General features: G+C 40.2%; 1 protein-coding gene across 1 annotated transcript in view; it reads left to right on the plus strand.

The window, feature by feature from the left end:
- The first annotated feature begins 1,347 nt into the window (after positions 1-1,347).
- The window catches only part of SPTBN5 (spectrin beta, non-erythrocytic 5), a 97,017-nt gene continuing 82,058 nt past the window's right edge, over positions 1,348-16,306 (plus strand). Inside the window, exons 1-11 of the mRNA XM_080344709.1 lie at positions 1,348-1,620; positions 4,181-4,344; positions 5,897-6,016; positions 6,761-6,918; positions 7,674-7,902; positions 10,715-11,346; positions 11,583-11,721; positions 13,097-13,329; positions 13,775-13,928; positions 14,818-15,018; positions 15,975-16,181. Of these exons, the coding sequence (XP_080200835.1) occupies positions 1,506-1,620; positions 4,181-4,344; positions 5,897-6,016; positions 6,761-6,918; positions 7,674-7,902; positions 10,715-11,346; positions 11,583-11,721; positions 13,097-13,329; positions 13,775-13,928; positions 14,818-15,018; positions 15,975-16,181 (2,352 nt within the window). The 5' untranslated portion in view covers positions 1,348-1,505. The remainder of the gene's footprint in view (positions 1,621-4,180; positions 4,345-5,896; positions 6,017-6,760; positions 6,919-7,673; positions 7,903-10,714; positions 11,347-11,582; positions 11,722-13,096; positions 13,330-13,774; positions 13,929-14,817; positions 15,019-15,974; positions 16,182-16,306) is intronic.

Below are 16,306 nucleotides of genomic sequence, written 5' to 3' on the forward strand. Positions count from 1 at the left end.
TTCCTTTCATAAGGCTTTCATCTATGGTTGTGATCCTTCCCTGTGGTGTTGCTGAGCTGTCAGGCTTCAATGTTGCCCCGGTTCTGTAGAAGCTGAGCACCGCTTCTGCACTTCCAACACCTTTTTATCTTGTAAAATGTCAGAACTCTTTGTATTTACTAGAGCACAGAAAACTGTCAGGCAAGCAACTTCCCATTTGCAGTGGCTTGGTGTTGCTAGTTTCCTGTTGCTGATGTCTTCTCATACTAGGCCCAGATAATTTTTTTTTTTCAGTATTTTATGTTTTATGAATTAAAAGGCCAGAATAACTCAGAACTGGGCCTCCGTAAAATGGACACAGAGTATTTGGGAAGCAGGTTATACAGCTCCACACCTCCGCAGTTTGTCAGAGGTTTTACTTTTTAATTCCCTTCTCTCTTTGCAGTGGGTTGACAGCAGCAGACACCTCTCTCCTCTTCCACCTTTACAACAGGTTTCTTGGTTTCACAGCTAGGCTGATATCCAGGTAATACGTATAATGGTGGCAGTAGTCCAAGCTGATGTTTTCTAGTCACTAGATATATCTGTAGCTATGGATTTTACACTGTGGGGGTTTTTTTGTTTGTTTTGTTTTTAAGTGATTCTCTTGCCTTCACAACAGCAAGATCACTGCTTTTACAGATATACACCATAAGCCAAATGACTGCAAAAGCATTGTTCAGCTGAGCTGAAATCCAGTTCATAGAGTCATAGACTCTAAAGGGGGGACTCCTTTCTAATCTTCCTGAATGCCCAGCTTGGGTGCTGTGATTTTTCACTGATATGAATGAGGTGGATAAGTCTATGGCAGCCTGGGGAAGAGGAATAACGCTTCCCGACTCACTGCTTAGGACCTTGTCTGTGTGATTACGAACCTGTGTCACCATCCTTACAGTGATAAACATGCAAAAAGTGAACTCACGAGAGGAGAGAAGCAAGTTCATTCCATTTGCTTTCTAAGCAGCTAATTGGTTTCTGTTGGAAATGCTGTGGTCTGAAAGCCAACAGCAACATTTCAATCAGTCCTCAGAGAACACAGCAGACTTTCAAGCGCACCATTGGAAGGGATTTGCAGATCCCTCTTTCTGACAAGGTCTAAGATCAGTTCTCTGTCATGTGCTTCCAGCACACCCAAAGAAATTATTGATGCCTTTCAGATCATGGTGCCTCTCATGGGATTAAGTGACTGGGGGGAAACTGAAAGAAAGTAAAGTTGCATAGATACATGTCACGTTTTTGTCCTTAAACTAGAGGGACGTTTTAAAAGGGGGAACTCAAGTAAGCTTAGAATAAGGTTGAGTGAAATGGAAGTGCAAAGTACAAACTAAAGGAAATTAAGGTATTATACTGGGCGTGGTATTGAATCTTGTATCCGTTGGGGCTGGGTTCCCTGCATACACTGGGCATGTTATTGTTTTTTATAGCTGACCAGGCAGATCTCTTAAGCACTTATTACCTCACTGGATATTCTGACTCCCTAGGTGACCATGGGTACAGAATATGAAAAAGATCATATCAAAAAGCTGCAGGAGCAGCGTATGTCCATGCAAAAAAAAACCTTCACCAACTGGATGAACAATGTCTTCTTCAGGAATAATGTAGGTAGCTCCTTCAATTTGGGGATTTTTTTCTGGTTTGTTTTGGTTTTTTTAAAAATTATTTCACCCACTGTATTCTTTCTTTTTTTTTATGTTATTTTTCACATATTTTTCCAGAGTGTTGTCATTACACACATGTGCAAGCAAGGAAGGCTTTGACTAACCAGAGTGCTCTAGTCTGTATCTTTTACCTCACATCCATGTTACCAGTCTTCCCTGCAATCAGGGTTCACTTTTGTAAGCTGTATTGTGATGTCCACTGTATTTTGGTTATCATCTCAGAGGAAGATCTTTATTTGCTTTTATTTTTCCTATAAGTAAAGTATCTGCGAAAGCCTGGATTTCCCCAAACAATGCTCAATTCTTAATTGCCAGGCCAAAATTTAAGACCTTTTGCTTTGCCTGATCAGTCCAGTTTGAGCTGCTGCTCAACAGCTCTGAAAATCTGTCTTAGTTCTAGCAATTGCAGATGTACTACCATGCAAGTACAGACCAGTTTGTTTTCAGTAAGTCTCAGACTTCCAAAAAGCTTCAGAGCTGGTGTACAGTTGATTTGTGTGTCCAGGGTAACTACAACATATTCCAAAAGTCTCCAGACTTCCTGTAGATAAACTCATTTCAGGGACAAGTGATGTATCTGTGTCACTGTAAGCAATTAGAGCATTCAAAACCAATTTCATTTTCTAGAATCTGTAGTTTATATTAATGAAAATGGACTGTGGTGGCACCAAGCAGGACCAGGCCTCTTGGATCCATTTTAGCTCATCACTATTATATGATGTTTCACTACTAGATGCATTTTTTTCAGTGTAATGTTTTAATGTTTTAAGATTGGTGCAAAGGCAGCCTCACAGCACAACAAACCTTTAAATTTGTTTTTCTTACCATGAGTGAAGAACTGCAAAACACATTCTCATTTTGCTACCTGCAGAAAGTTAGGTTTATATGTTGTATGAAATTATGTCTGTTTAGCTACAGATCAAGATATATATTTTCTCATTTTAAAAGCAGCTTCAAGTTCAAAGATTGAAATGTCATTTCTAACTTCCTGAACAGTACTGGTTCATGTATCATAAAAGTGTGGGGGAAAACCCTGCAAGAGCTTTCCAAACCATATATGGTAAGAAACGGTGCAGAGACTGACAGCTTATCTAAGTCTTCTCAGCAATGTAGTCTCAGCTTTTCAACACATACTTTAATGTGATTGGCTCATACTACAGACACTGCAGTATTCTTAGTTGCACTGTTGATTACTTCAAGTCTAGCACTAAGGATGCTATTGGATTTAATTTGTTAAGCAGTCTGTGATTGGTAGCTTTATGAGAAGAATGATGCAACAAAGCTATTAAAAGTATTGCTGGGTGGGGCATAAACTAGATATACGAAGCCTGTCTCTTTACATTTTTAAATGTAACTATTCTTCAGTTATAGAAGTGTCACAGAATATAACAGCTTTAACTTATTTATGGTAATATGCCATAGGCAGAATTTTAAGTTTATTTAATACGCACAAAGAAATAAAGCTGGCAACTAAATAGGGAGGTTTTTATGGAGATAATCAGTCAGAGAAAGTTGTAAATTCTTGTTCCACACACAGTACAGACTTAAGGTCTCTCTGAGTTGCTTTTACATTTTCAGTGTTTTCTTCTTTCTCTGAAGAAAAGATCTGTTAAACTGATCAATAATCAGTGAGGAATGAAAAAGTGTCAGTTACTTGTGCTTTTTTCCCTGCACATGTAACTATTCTCTGAATTAAAACCTCTTACTTCAGATTTTTTTTTTTTTTCTGAAGACAAAAGATTATTTACTGTGATTTCAGAATCACAGTAATTTATTGTTGAGTGTGTGATATGGTTTTAATGTCACTTCTGTCTGGCTAGTGGCATGAGGCCAAAAGGAAACGCCCAAGGCAAGTTCTTGTTAGGTTAGAGTACACACTATGTCATGTTGTATCACCTAAGCAATGGGTGACCTCACTACTGGCAGCAATGAAATATGTTTTTGTAAAAGATCCTAATCTTATGAGACTCTGGCTAAAAATATGGAGACTTTGAGTGGTAGTGGAGGTCTAAGCAGAATATAACAGACTTTTTTGAGACTGCAGTAAAAAATAAGTCATTGAATGGGATTATCAGCTCAATTTTTAAATGAAATAAGTTGCTTAGAATAAAAAGTTGAAAAGATTAATTTAAATAAAAAATGTCAGCACTTCCAAAACGTTTGATTTTGAAAATACTGGGGGTTTTACTATATTTTTCCATATCTGCTCTTTTCTTTATTTGCTCAGTTGTGAACTTTTTATTTTTCTTTTTTTTTTCTTTTTCTTTTTCTTTTTTTCTTGTTTTTTTTCCCCCGACAGCCTACTTTCATAAATCATATCAGTTCTTCTGCAAATCCATTTTTGGTGAATTAAGGTTCATCACTTTTCACTAGACGTGCGCTGTCACACAGAAGACTCAGTGAAACAGCAAGAATGCGTTGTTTCTTTAGTATTAGAAGTAGAGTGTTCTGTGGGACAGATGTTCAGCCAGAGTCTGTATTTTCTGACTGGTCTTCACAGGTAGAGGTTGAGATACAAGATATTTACACAGACTTGAAGGATGGCATCTCTCTCATGCAACTCCTGGAGCTGCTCTCTGGAGAGGCTTTGCCCAAACCAAACCGGGGAAAGATGAGAGTGCATTTTCTAGAGAACAACAGCAAAGCCATCACATTTCTGAAATCCAAGGTAAGATAATATTGATATTAGAGATCACAATAGCTTGTATATGATACTTACTTATTATAGTATTATGCTCTTTATGATTTGCCCTGTAATACACAATAAGATAGTCTTTGAAGACAGGCCAGGGGTTTGATTAAAAGAAAAAAAAATACATCTATCAGATTTAAATTTCTTTGTTACTTGAGTAACATGACTTATAAACAGCCAATGTTCCCCCAAAATGAGTCACACCCAGCTGAAAGTGTACTGCATTTGTACATCTTTCCAGAAGTTATGTTTTCCCAGGTATTGGGGGACAGCAAACATCATTAGGCAAAGGTGAAGCTACCTGGTATAAAAATGGAGATTTTAGAGCTCTCATTCTAACAGTTTCAGCAAGTCATTGCAGTGGTTTTATTCAGTTGTGTATCCTCATTTCATCTACAAGTTAGTATGTCATTTTTTTTCTTTTCCAAGCAAACAATTTATTGTAGACCTCTCTGGAAAATCATCACACAAAACTCTGCTATGAATTCCAGAGAAGCAGAGGGGTTTCACAGCAGGAGATTTGGGAAAGTATACAATGCCTGGATTTTTGCTAGTTACAAAACAAATGCATTATAGCACGGGGCTGCAGCAGACACATGCCTGCTGAGGGCACACGCTGTGTAAAGCCCAGTGGTATGTGCACACCCAGGCTCTGCCAGCTGGACCAGCCGACCATCACTTGCCACATGAGTCCAGCCTCCAGGGAGGGGATCATACAGATAGCAAGTGCCAATATAGCGTGCTCAGACTTCTTGATGAGGTGTAACCTTGTTGGCATGAACTACAACCCTACTTGCTGCCCAGGTAATAGTAGAAAAGGCAGCCGTGGCTTGTTTAGCAAGAGGTTTGTGCTGTTTGGTGACCGCAAGAACTATATACTGACGAGCTAGCTGGAGACCAGGCAGAGGAAATGGTCTCTGAGTTTACCATGACGTCATTCCTTTGGAGGAAAGGAGCACTGAATTCTGTTTCTTTCCTCTCCTTAAACACCAGCTTTCAAAACCTTTGTAGAAACTTCAAATCCTGGAGACCACCGCCCCTTTGCCAGGCTTTTGCTGAAACTCATCCTTGGTGCACATGTGAGCTAGAGTATGAACACAGAAACATAGAATGATTTTGGTTGGAAGAGAACCTCAAGATCATCGAGTCCAACCATTATACTAACACTGGCGCTAAACTACGTCCGTGAGAACCTTGTCTATGCGTCTTTTAAACACCTCCAGGGATGGTGACTCAACCACTTCCCTGGGCAGCCTGTTCCAATGCCTGACAACCCTTTGCATGAAGAATTTTTTCCTAATATCCAATCTAAATCTCCCCTGGCACAATTAGAGGCCATTTCCTCTCATCCTATCGCTCGCTAACATGGGAGATCACAGTTATACATACAAATGCAGACATCACATTAAACCTATTTCCCTAAGAAAATAGCCAGAACAACCTCCTCAATAACAGCTTGTTACACAGATATCTCCTTCAGAGAGCTGGACAGGTGTACTTTTATGCTGAATGGATATTGGTTTATTAGCAGGTACAAGTAAAAGTGATCGGTCCTGAGAATATCGTAGATGGTGACAGAACCTTAATCCTGGGACTTATTTGGATCATTATACTTCGATTTCAGATTTCATCTATCAAACTTGATAAGGTAAAACAGCGTCTCTGTCTTTTTGCCTGATAAGAGTACTTCAGAGATTTTGTAGAGTTTCACACCAGCAAGGACCATTTCAGCCAGCAATTTCTAAAAGCAATTGAATCCATTTTATAGTTTCTCAAAGAGATAGAAAACAGTAACTTGTAGATAGGTAGGATATGCATGTTCTTCACAGTCTTCTACAAATATTTTACTGGCTTTTGACTCCAGAAATAATTTCTCTGATGACAGTTCTCTCTAGATTTGGACTGCATGCTGTTCTTTCTCTGAAGAAAACTATTACTTTTTAAATGATTTAACATGTACTCTAAATAGATGAAAGATAAGATCCTGTGAAGGTATTATGGAATCAATTGATAATTTCTAACATTAGACCTGGATACATTATATTTTGTTTCTGAATTCTAGTTCATTGGTAAGAAAGCAAAAAAGCTGAGTCTTGCTTTTGACTTGATTTCTATAAACCTTGCAGTAGAGAAACACTTCAAAAACTTTCTATCACCTGCATTTCATGTTATAATTTCTGAGTTCAGTTTTACTTTAATAGAAAACTTCTACTTTCATGTTAAATTATCCTACCTTCATAGCAAATACAGTCTGCAAGTCATGGTTTTGAGGGGTTTTTTGAACAGGGCAGAAGTTATGCAAAATGATCTCTGGGAACTTAAGCATAAACTCACTGATGCTGCTTGCATATATTGTTCACACTGATTTTTCTTTTCCCTGCTCTCTTCACAGGAAGAATTTGGAGGCAGAGCTGATGTTCTATTTGCCAATGAAGCCTTACTACTCTGGTGTCAGCATAAAACTGCCAGCTATTCCAATGTGAATGTGAAGGACTTCTCCAAAAGCTGGACTGATGGACTGGCCTTCAACGCACTCATACATGCTCACAGGTAATATCTGATGGATCAGTTCAGGAGGAGTTCTAGCTCCAGCACAAGTTACTCCACGGTGTGAATTACAAGTATTTGTCAAGAAACTGTTGCATTCTCTCTTTGCCCCTTTTCACTGAAGACTCTCCTCTCTTAAATGGATATTTTTTCTCTGAGGAATGAAGAACCAAAAGCTCCTGTTTGGTAGGTCCTTTTGTTGGGCATAAAATTGAATTTCCAAGGGAACACCACACATCTGAACAAAACAGCCTAAGGCAGGAGAGAGAAACCACCTGGAAGAACCTTGAACATTTCTCCTATTAACAGTTCTACTATATTTTCTGGCAGGAAATCATGGTGGGATCCTGTAGCTTCCCCAGCTGGGAGTCACGTCCCTTTTCAGAATTGCCTCTCTATTGGGCTTTGGTTTTCACAGAGTCACAGAATGGTTGGGGTTGGAAGGGACCTCTTTCTTGAGCTGGGGAGCCCACAACTGGGCACAGTACTCCAGATGTGGCCTCACTCATCAGTGAAGAGGACGAATAAGTGAAGGGCAGAGATTTGCTGGGAGTTCATTTTCATAAGGGACAATTTTCTCCCTCTTACATACTTAAGGGGTGATGCTCTTGAATGAGGCTCAGGGTCAGATAGAGTAATTTCAGTGTTAATGTCACATTCCATAGCCTAATAAACAGTTTATGGTTTATAATCTGAAATAACTTATGACGAACATAAATCTTTCTTCCCAACCACGCCCTGTTCTTCTCTTTGTCCAGGCCTGATCTTATCCACTACAGCTCACTGCGGCAGGACCAGCCCATCAAAAACCTGAACAATGCCTTTGACATTGCTGAGAAAGAGCTAGGAATCAGCAAACTGCTTGATGCTGAGGATGTGGCAGTACCCTACCCAGATGAGAGATCCATCATGACTTATGTGTCACTCTATTACCACTACTTCTCCAGACTGAAACAAGGCCAGACAATACAAAAGCGACTTAACAAAGTGAGTGCATTGCTGTCTTCAGAAGTCAAAAGTTCAATACCTACAACTAAATTCATTTTGGGAATGTTTTTATTTGTTTTGGGGGGGCTTTTTTTGGTGCAAGTTCAACTTCAGGACCATTTGAACTGAATCAAATGGTACAGCCATTTGAAAGACCTTTTATCGTCACTTGAATCTCGAGAAGTGTCTATAGGCTCTCTGAGCTCTAAAGGGGATTGAATTTGTCTCACTGAAAATGAATCCCTTTTTGACTTCACAGTTTCTGTTTGAGAACTGATGTGGCTCCAAGGCAGCTTGAGGCATACAGATGTCGTTAATCTTGGAAAGATTACCCCTAGGCAAAAGCAGACCTAGTCAGCAATTTTCTGTTTTAATAGGAAAGGTGATCCCTTATTCTATAAAACTACTCCGGATGTTTATTTCCTGTGAAAATTCTTATCCTGTCTAACTCTATAGTCTGGTATAAAATGAAGAAAAAGAAAAAACAAAACAAAAACAAAACAAACAAACAAACAAAAAACAGACCAAAAAACCACAAAACTCAAAGCTATTTGTTTTCAGTTCTCACATTTTGTCTCACATATGACCAGGAATTATATTAAAAACTACTTGCAACCTGTTGATGGAAAACTGAAGGAATTTTGTGGTTGTTCCACCGAAGACCACTTTCCTTAGAGAGAATTTCATTTCTGCATTCAGAATATTCTGGTTTTGTCAAAAATACAAACCAAGCAGCCTGCAGAAAGCCTGCACATCCACATGGGTCCTACATGAACATCTGGACTCTGAGAACTGCCTGTGCAGTTGAGAGGGGGAATATATTGCTGAATGGGAGGCACGAGAATCCAAACTAAGACTTCCCTGGTGGCAACAAGGTGAAAAGCTTTTGCAGAGCAGGGCTTGCCCAGATACCAAAGTGGTCTGGGACCAGAACAAGATGATCCCAAAACATGTATCATTAACAGTGGTGTTTTTTGAAGAGAAGTGTTAACTGATAGCAGGACTTGGAGTTCTGTTAAAGACTGGCCCTCAGTGAGGACAGTGGGCAGTAGGATTTGACTGGTCTACACATGAACCTCTGGATTTTGGCCACGAGACTTTTTTTTCTTCTGATAAACCTGAAATAGTCCTTGAATCACCACAGATGTATTAGAGGAACTATAGGGATCAAATTGTATTGTATTGTATTATGAAAACAAACAAACAAAACACAAACAAACAAGCCCCCCCTCAAAAAACAATCAACCAACAACAACAACAAACAGAAAGAGTATTTTTTTCTTTTCTCTCTCTATACTTACCTGCTTCTTTTTCTCTCTCTGCCTCCTTCCCTATTTTTAGCCTCTCTGTAATGTTACAATCCTGTCCTCCTGTATATTTGACACACACATTCAGAAGGAGAATGAAACAGATGTTAATCTCTTCATGTCCTTAGTCCCCTCAAATAGGCAGCTCTGAATTTACTAATAGGATTGAGGAGGGAAGCCTGAATGTGCCAAGGAAGCCTTTGAATTCAGACTGTGTGACCAGGGTGGCAGAGAGAATCAGCTCGGGGAGGTCAGTCTCCTTTCCCCCTCCCATGTGAGGTGACTATGCATTTGCTAGGATCTTTCAGCGAGAACTGGGTACGATGGCAGAAAATACAGAAGGGAGCCCTGATGTCACGGGCTGCTTTTCCTGCACTAAAGGTTGGTGCTGTTTTACTCCTCTTCCAACACGGTGACACTTATTCATTGCCAAGTGCACTTTCTGGTAGGTAAAAGCAGATTACCACTTGCAGGGACTGGGGCTTTGCTCAGTGTCACGTCTCTCACTAATCTGCCTGGCTGGAGCAGACGGGCTCAGGGGAATGACAGAAGCTGAATGTTGTTCAGCGTTAAACCTGACACCTGCAGGAGGGCTACTAAGTTAGGGTGAGGAAAAGAAGTGTAATGTAAAGTAAAAAGACAAAGATGAAAAAAAAATGTAAAATGGAAAGAAAGGGTGATTTCATTCTAACACTTTTAATTTAATTATGGATCTCATTCTAAATATTTGCTCCGGTGTTTACCTGAACTTGAAATAAAGGCAGGTCAGGCCGGAAATGAAACAGGTAAATCTCCTGGACTTCGAAAATTAGTACTGAATCAGAGTTAACATCCTTACCAAACCCCTGTTTGGCTACGAGACATTCTCTAATAATTTATATAAGGAAAAACAGCTCCAACAGAAGAGATTGAGAAGGGACTGTTTGACCACAGTCTGCTGTGGGCATGTGAGAGAACCAGGATCTTGTCAGTTGGTCTCCTACAGCTTAACCATGGTGAAGCTGAGAGGGTGTAATTACATATTAAATGGGTTTTAACTGTTTCAGTTTTAGGAATGAGACTGGGAAAAAAAAAAATCTGTGTTCCTTTCATTGTCAAAAAGAAATCTGAACCCTCAGTCTGGGATTCTTGCTTTCTAGTCAGCCCACACAGGAACTGCTGACAGTCTCCACGTGCATGCTGTTTATTCCAACAAAGTTGGAAAAAGTTTATTCCAAAGTTTAACCTTTTCTTAAAAATTGAAACAAGGCATTAAATAATATTTATTTATCTGTGTTTTATGGAAGGTTAGTCTAGGATTTCACGTGGCCTCAGATGTGACAGCTACCACCACATTGGTATAAAAATGTGATAACTGTGGCAACTTGCTTGTTAAATACTGTTTTCCTGACACATATTCAACTATTTGAATCCTAAGCTTGGTTTATGAAGATGTTGTTTTCTATTCACCCACTTTGCTTCATTCTGCTTCTTATGTGGCTTGTAACTTCGTATTCCCATCACAGATCGTGTTCTTCCTGAAGGAGATAGATGATTTGAAGCTTCTATATGAGCAGATGGTCTCTGACCTCCTGAAATGGATTAAACAGAAGGTGATAGAACTGGATGACCGTCATTTCCCAAACAATCTTCAGGAAATGTGGCTGCTCATGGCCAACTTCAAGACCTTCCGGACTGTGGAGAAACCCCCCAAATATCAAGAGAAGGGCATGATTGAAGCTCATCTCTTTAACATTAGGACCAAGCAGAGAGCCAACAACCAATGGCCATACTTGCCCCCAGAGGGAAAGACACTGCAGGATGTGGAAAAGCAGTGGATAATCCTGGAAAAGTCAGAGCACAATCGAGGGAAAGCCCTGCAGAAGGAGATGCTGAGGCTAGAAAGGCTGGAACAGCTAGCTCAGAGGTTCCTGAAGAAGGCAGCCCTGCGTGAGTCCTACTTGGAAGACATGAGGAAAGTGATTGGGAAGCAGGACTTCTGGCCAGAGAGTGCAGACAGGATGGAGGCTGCCAGTAAGAAGCTGGAAGCCATTGTGGCAGATGTACTGCCCAGGAAGGAACGCTTCACAGCTTTGGATGAAATGGCCACAGTCATCAGACAGGAGAACTATCATGGCAAAGATCAAATTGTGAAGAAGTGAGTGGCGTTGTGATACTGTACAGTGGTGGGGGTCAAAATTAGCTGAAATTCTGTGGTGTGGTGGAAGAAAACATTGCTTTGACCTATTTTGTAATTGTGGCCTGTCCTCTTGCACTAGTGGTAGGAGTTGCATGTGTTCATTTAGCTCCTCTAAGGCTGTGAGCACTGAAAATCTTCCAGTGCTGCCCAAAGTCTTTGTTCCAAATTGGTAATTTCTTTCCCTTCCTTTGTAGGCAAAACAGCATTTCAAAGCAATGGCAGGATCTTCTGGATCAGCTGCAGAGACGACAACATTCCCTGGGTACAATGCAGGAAATTCTGGGCCTCCTGAGGGATATTGATGCCATTACAGAGGAGCTGAAAGAGCTGCAGGTACTGAGCCCTCTCCACAGGCACACAGCTTGCACTGCCTAAAACCCCACCATGTTCCAGGGACTGCCAGGTGCCAACAGAAGATAAGTCTATCAGCTATAGAAAAAAAATGCACTGTTTTTACTTAGATGCCTAAACGTGCATTGCAGGTAACTAGATGAGAAAAAAATGGCTTTGCTACAGGGGCTCTCCCTAATCAGAAAGCCAGATACGGTGTTACAGGGGGTGCACTACAGGTTCAACTTATATAGTAAAATAAAGACAAAAAATATTCTCACTGAATTTAGAATAGTGAAAGCAGAAATGGAATAAAAGAGCCTCCTGTTCCCATGCCACATAATTCTTCTGAATTACCTTCAGGAAGTACCTCCAGGGACTATACAGGTGGGGACTAGCTCAGATATATGTATTTCTTTCAGGTGTCTAAGCTTGTGAGAGAAAAGTTCCACTGTAAATGCACAGTGATTGCTGTTAACAAGAATTCCCAGATGTTACAATCATGTCAGAGTGCAGGTCTTCCCTCTAGCATAGGAAATAACTGGTTTCATATTGATTCTGTAATGGCAGAAAGTATATATACTTCCTTTGGTCTTGCCTTGTCTTATTGAAAGACAGAAAAATCCTTATGACTACAGGTTGGCTTGTACCCAAGTTGGAAGAGTCTCTATCAAATTGTGAATTTCAAATTAAAGATAAGAGCTATCTGTAAGTTTTGAATATCTCTGTCCTTGTGTTAGTCAGCAAAGAATGCCTAGTGGTAATAATGTGGTTGGAACCATGGTAGCCTGAGGATATGGGAAAAGATTGGTAAGGAAAGATAATATCCTACAAAATTGATACAATTAGATAGAGGACAGACTTTCAAGCACTTGGTAACTTCATCAAGCACCAATTAAATATTATGAACTATTTATTTTCGTTATTTAGACAGCAAAGGCAGGTTCCTCAAATAAAAAACTTTGCAGTCAGAATATATCATAAAATGGGATGTTGTAGAATTCTTGAAATACAGACTGTGAATCAATCTGCCTACAGGTGGGTGTACAGCAACAGGCTGTTCCTTGAGCCCGTGAATTCTAAGACCATGGGAGCTTATCAACAGAAATGACTTAGGTGTGAAAACAGATGCTTATTTGAAGAGACCATTACTTGCACTGAAGTGGATAGAAACTCTTGATTGTTTCCATTAGCTTGTGAAACAGAAAGAAAAGTATGATTCGTCTAATTAGGCAGCTTTTTTAATTTACCTAGCTGACATAATTATTTTATGTTTAGAAGTTCTGAGAGTCAACAAGAACCTTTAAACTGATTTCTTTGTACTGAGTCCTTGGATGCACTCTCTGCCAATGCTTTTTGTTTCTCACTTTGTTTGCAGGTGCTAGTGAATTCCCAGGATTGTGGGAAGCAGCTCCTGGAAGTAGTAGATTTGCTGCAGAAGCACAACTTGGTTGACTCACAGATCTCTTCCTATGATGACAGATTGACACACATCACCCAGAGAACAGCCGAAATCAGCAAGGATAGCACAGTCAAACCAGAAGTGCTTTACGCAAAAGCTCAGATGCTTCGTCAGCTGTATCAGAACCTTATAGCTCTGAGCAAGTCACGGTAGGGCTGTGCTTATGGCTCTGTTCTTCCTGATCAGTGACTCCCTTAATCAGAAGACACAGCTTCCCAGTATTTGAAATTTTTCATTTCTGCATTCATAAAGGCATAACACAAGCAACTTGAGTAACTTGATTGCAGCTGACTGCAATAGATCACTTGCTTGCAAAGCTAAAGAATAGCTTCATTTTCAGCATTTATTTTTACTTGCTTTATGTGAAGTCTCAATAGCATGTGTTTATCTCCTAATCTTCTAAAAGAAGAGGGAAATGTAATGTTGTTTCCTTTGTCTTCTTCCATGAATACATTAATCTGTGGCAAAAAAAAAAAAAAAGCAGTTAGAGGCATTCAGATTTTGGATTTTCTAAATTCTTCTTTGATTATGCTACCATTGTCTCTATGGGATCCTAATTCTGACTGAGATACGCGTTTTGTTTCTCCATTTTAGGAAATCTCAGCTAGAAGAGGCTTTGAAGCTTTTTGAATTCTTCCGTGACTGCAAAGAGGAAGAATCATGGATCTCTGAGAAATGGAAGCTAGCAAGAACAACAACATTAGGGAAAGATGTCAGCCAGATTACAGCCTCTATTCAGAAGCACAAGGTTATCTTACTTTGCTAGGGGTGTCTTGTCTTTATATTATAGCAAGATTTTAGAACATCTGTATCCTTCGCTTCAGTCAGTGCGACACTTATAAGAAAACTGTCAATCCACTCATTATCTCAAGTGTCATGACCACTGTCTAGAGTTTTTAAAAAATGTATATATTTTTCCCCAAGAGGGGAAGCAAAGGGTGGAGAAGGAATATACATCATACTGGACTAGAAGTGCAGCTCCTAATGAAGACACTGGTCTTGGTTTTAGCTCACTTTGGATGGGAGGGGTAAAAATGTTACTAGTTTTTGTTTTTCCCACTCCACTTTCCTGGTCAAAAGAGATGTGGGGAAAGAAAGAGATGGTGAAAAAGAGATGGATATCAGCAGGCAGGATGGATCACATGGTGTGATATTACAAACCTGTTACCACTTCCCCTAAGAGCTTGCTGTGGGCTAATATAAACAGTTTAGCTATATGAGCTACTGTATTCTTACAGCAAAGAATCATTGTAAACAAGTGAAGACACTTGTGGATTTGAGAACTTGCATGACAAAACTGAAACAGGAGCCTCTTCTGTAATTTTAATATACATCTGTGTGTATCTGTGTATTTGTTGCTTCTGGAAGGCATAAGCTGAAGTGGTGAATGACAAACAAGTATCTACTTCAGTGAAGACTGCATAACAAACTTCACATCAAAAGCAAAAAGTAGGGACAGTAACTTGGGTGTGAGGAGCCCAGAGGCAATCATCTCAGGGCTCAGGGAGAAGTCATAGGCATGAATAAAACACAGGGCTCTTGGAAATGTGTATTACAGTAGTGGAGAACAGGACTCTCTCTTTGCTCCAGCTGGTGGGCAGTGAGTTGTGCTCACAGGTCTCCTGTCCTTCTGCCAGGCTCTTGAAGCAGAGTGCAACTCCCACAGGGCCGTATGTGCAGATGTGATGAGGAGGGGCTGGGATCTGAGCCAGAAGAACCCAGCGCACCAGGTGGACATCCTGAGGCAGACAGACAACCTGCAGAAGTTGTGGCAGCAGCTTCAAGATGAGGTGGCAGATCGCAAAAGCCGCCTGCAGGCAGCAGCTCTCATCAAACAGGTACGTGTGGCTCTGCTGTGGTGCGTGATACAGGGTACATGAAGGGGGTTCAGTTCTGCCCCACACCCCTGCATGCAGGGCAACAGCAGCAGGAAGCCTTCAGGTGTCAGTCTTCAGAAAGATCTCCAGCAGATCAGTCTCATCCCCTCTGCAAGCCAGCTGGCAGTAGATTTAAATGGCTGGGAGATACTCTCAATTAAAAACACTAATGGAAATACCTCACATAATACTGCTGATGTAATCGTTTATGAGTGTGGGATCTGGGTAGCTGTGTGACACTTTTCTATACAAAAAAACCCAAACCAACAACAAAACACACATGTCATAAGTTCATGGATTGACCATGATCTCCTTGAAGCCTGCAAAACATTTGACCCTGCAATTCTGACCTACACAGATCTTTTACACATACAAACATTCACAAATCTGCAGATAAAGAGCTCTTATAAAATCAGCATTCACAAATCATATAACAGTATCACAAATGTTCTTATTATTGTCCTTTCCTACATTTTTGCTCAATCTGTTGTTCCCATGAGACACTTGAAACAAACTTCTTGTTCGTTGTTGGACTATTCCTTAGAACCCTTAGAAAATATCTTTTGTAATTACATGGTGTCTACCAACCTCATCGTGGGTTCCTTTTACTGCTGCCACTAAACACCATAAAGTTCTAGTTAGTAAGAAGTTTTTAAAGAGGTATACAGGCAATCCTTCAATCTATTTAGTCACTGTGATGCTGTCAATTCTCTGTGACTGATGTTATCATGAAATTCATCATGGATTTAGAGCTCTGGAGCTACCTTATTCGTAGATTTCACAATGCCTGCAAGTAACCAAACAGCTACAAACCTAATGTCACTTCTGACTAATTCATGGTTTTCAGCAGAGAACAGAGTTGGGTATGATACTTGCAGGATGAAACTCAGCATTTTCTTCTCCTGTGTTTCCTTCAGTATTTTGCTGATATCGATGAAGCAAATTCATGGTTGCGAGAAAGGCAGCCCCTTCTGGCCAGCAAGGACTACGGAAAAGATGAATCGAGTGCCGAAGCACTTTTGCATCGTCACTTGCGCCTGGAGAAGGAGATTGCAGCCTACTCCTCTGAGATGAGACGCCTGAAAGAGCAGGCTGAAATTGCAGTACAGCAAGCTCCAGCTGCAGTAAGTAGATGAGATGTTGTATCATATTTTCTTGAGGAACATAAATGAAATGGTTTTTAATTATGTAAAATACTATGATTTTGGCAGAGTAGAATATTCCAAATAACATAAACAACAGCATTTTT

This window comes from Nesoenas mayeri, assembly GCF_963082525.1.
Source record: "Nesoenas mayeri genome assembly, chromosome: 5".
Taxonomy (NCBI): Eukaryota; Metazoa; Chordata; class Aves; order Columbiformes; family Columbidae; genus Nesoenas; species Nesoenas mayeri.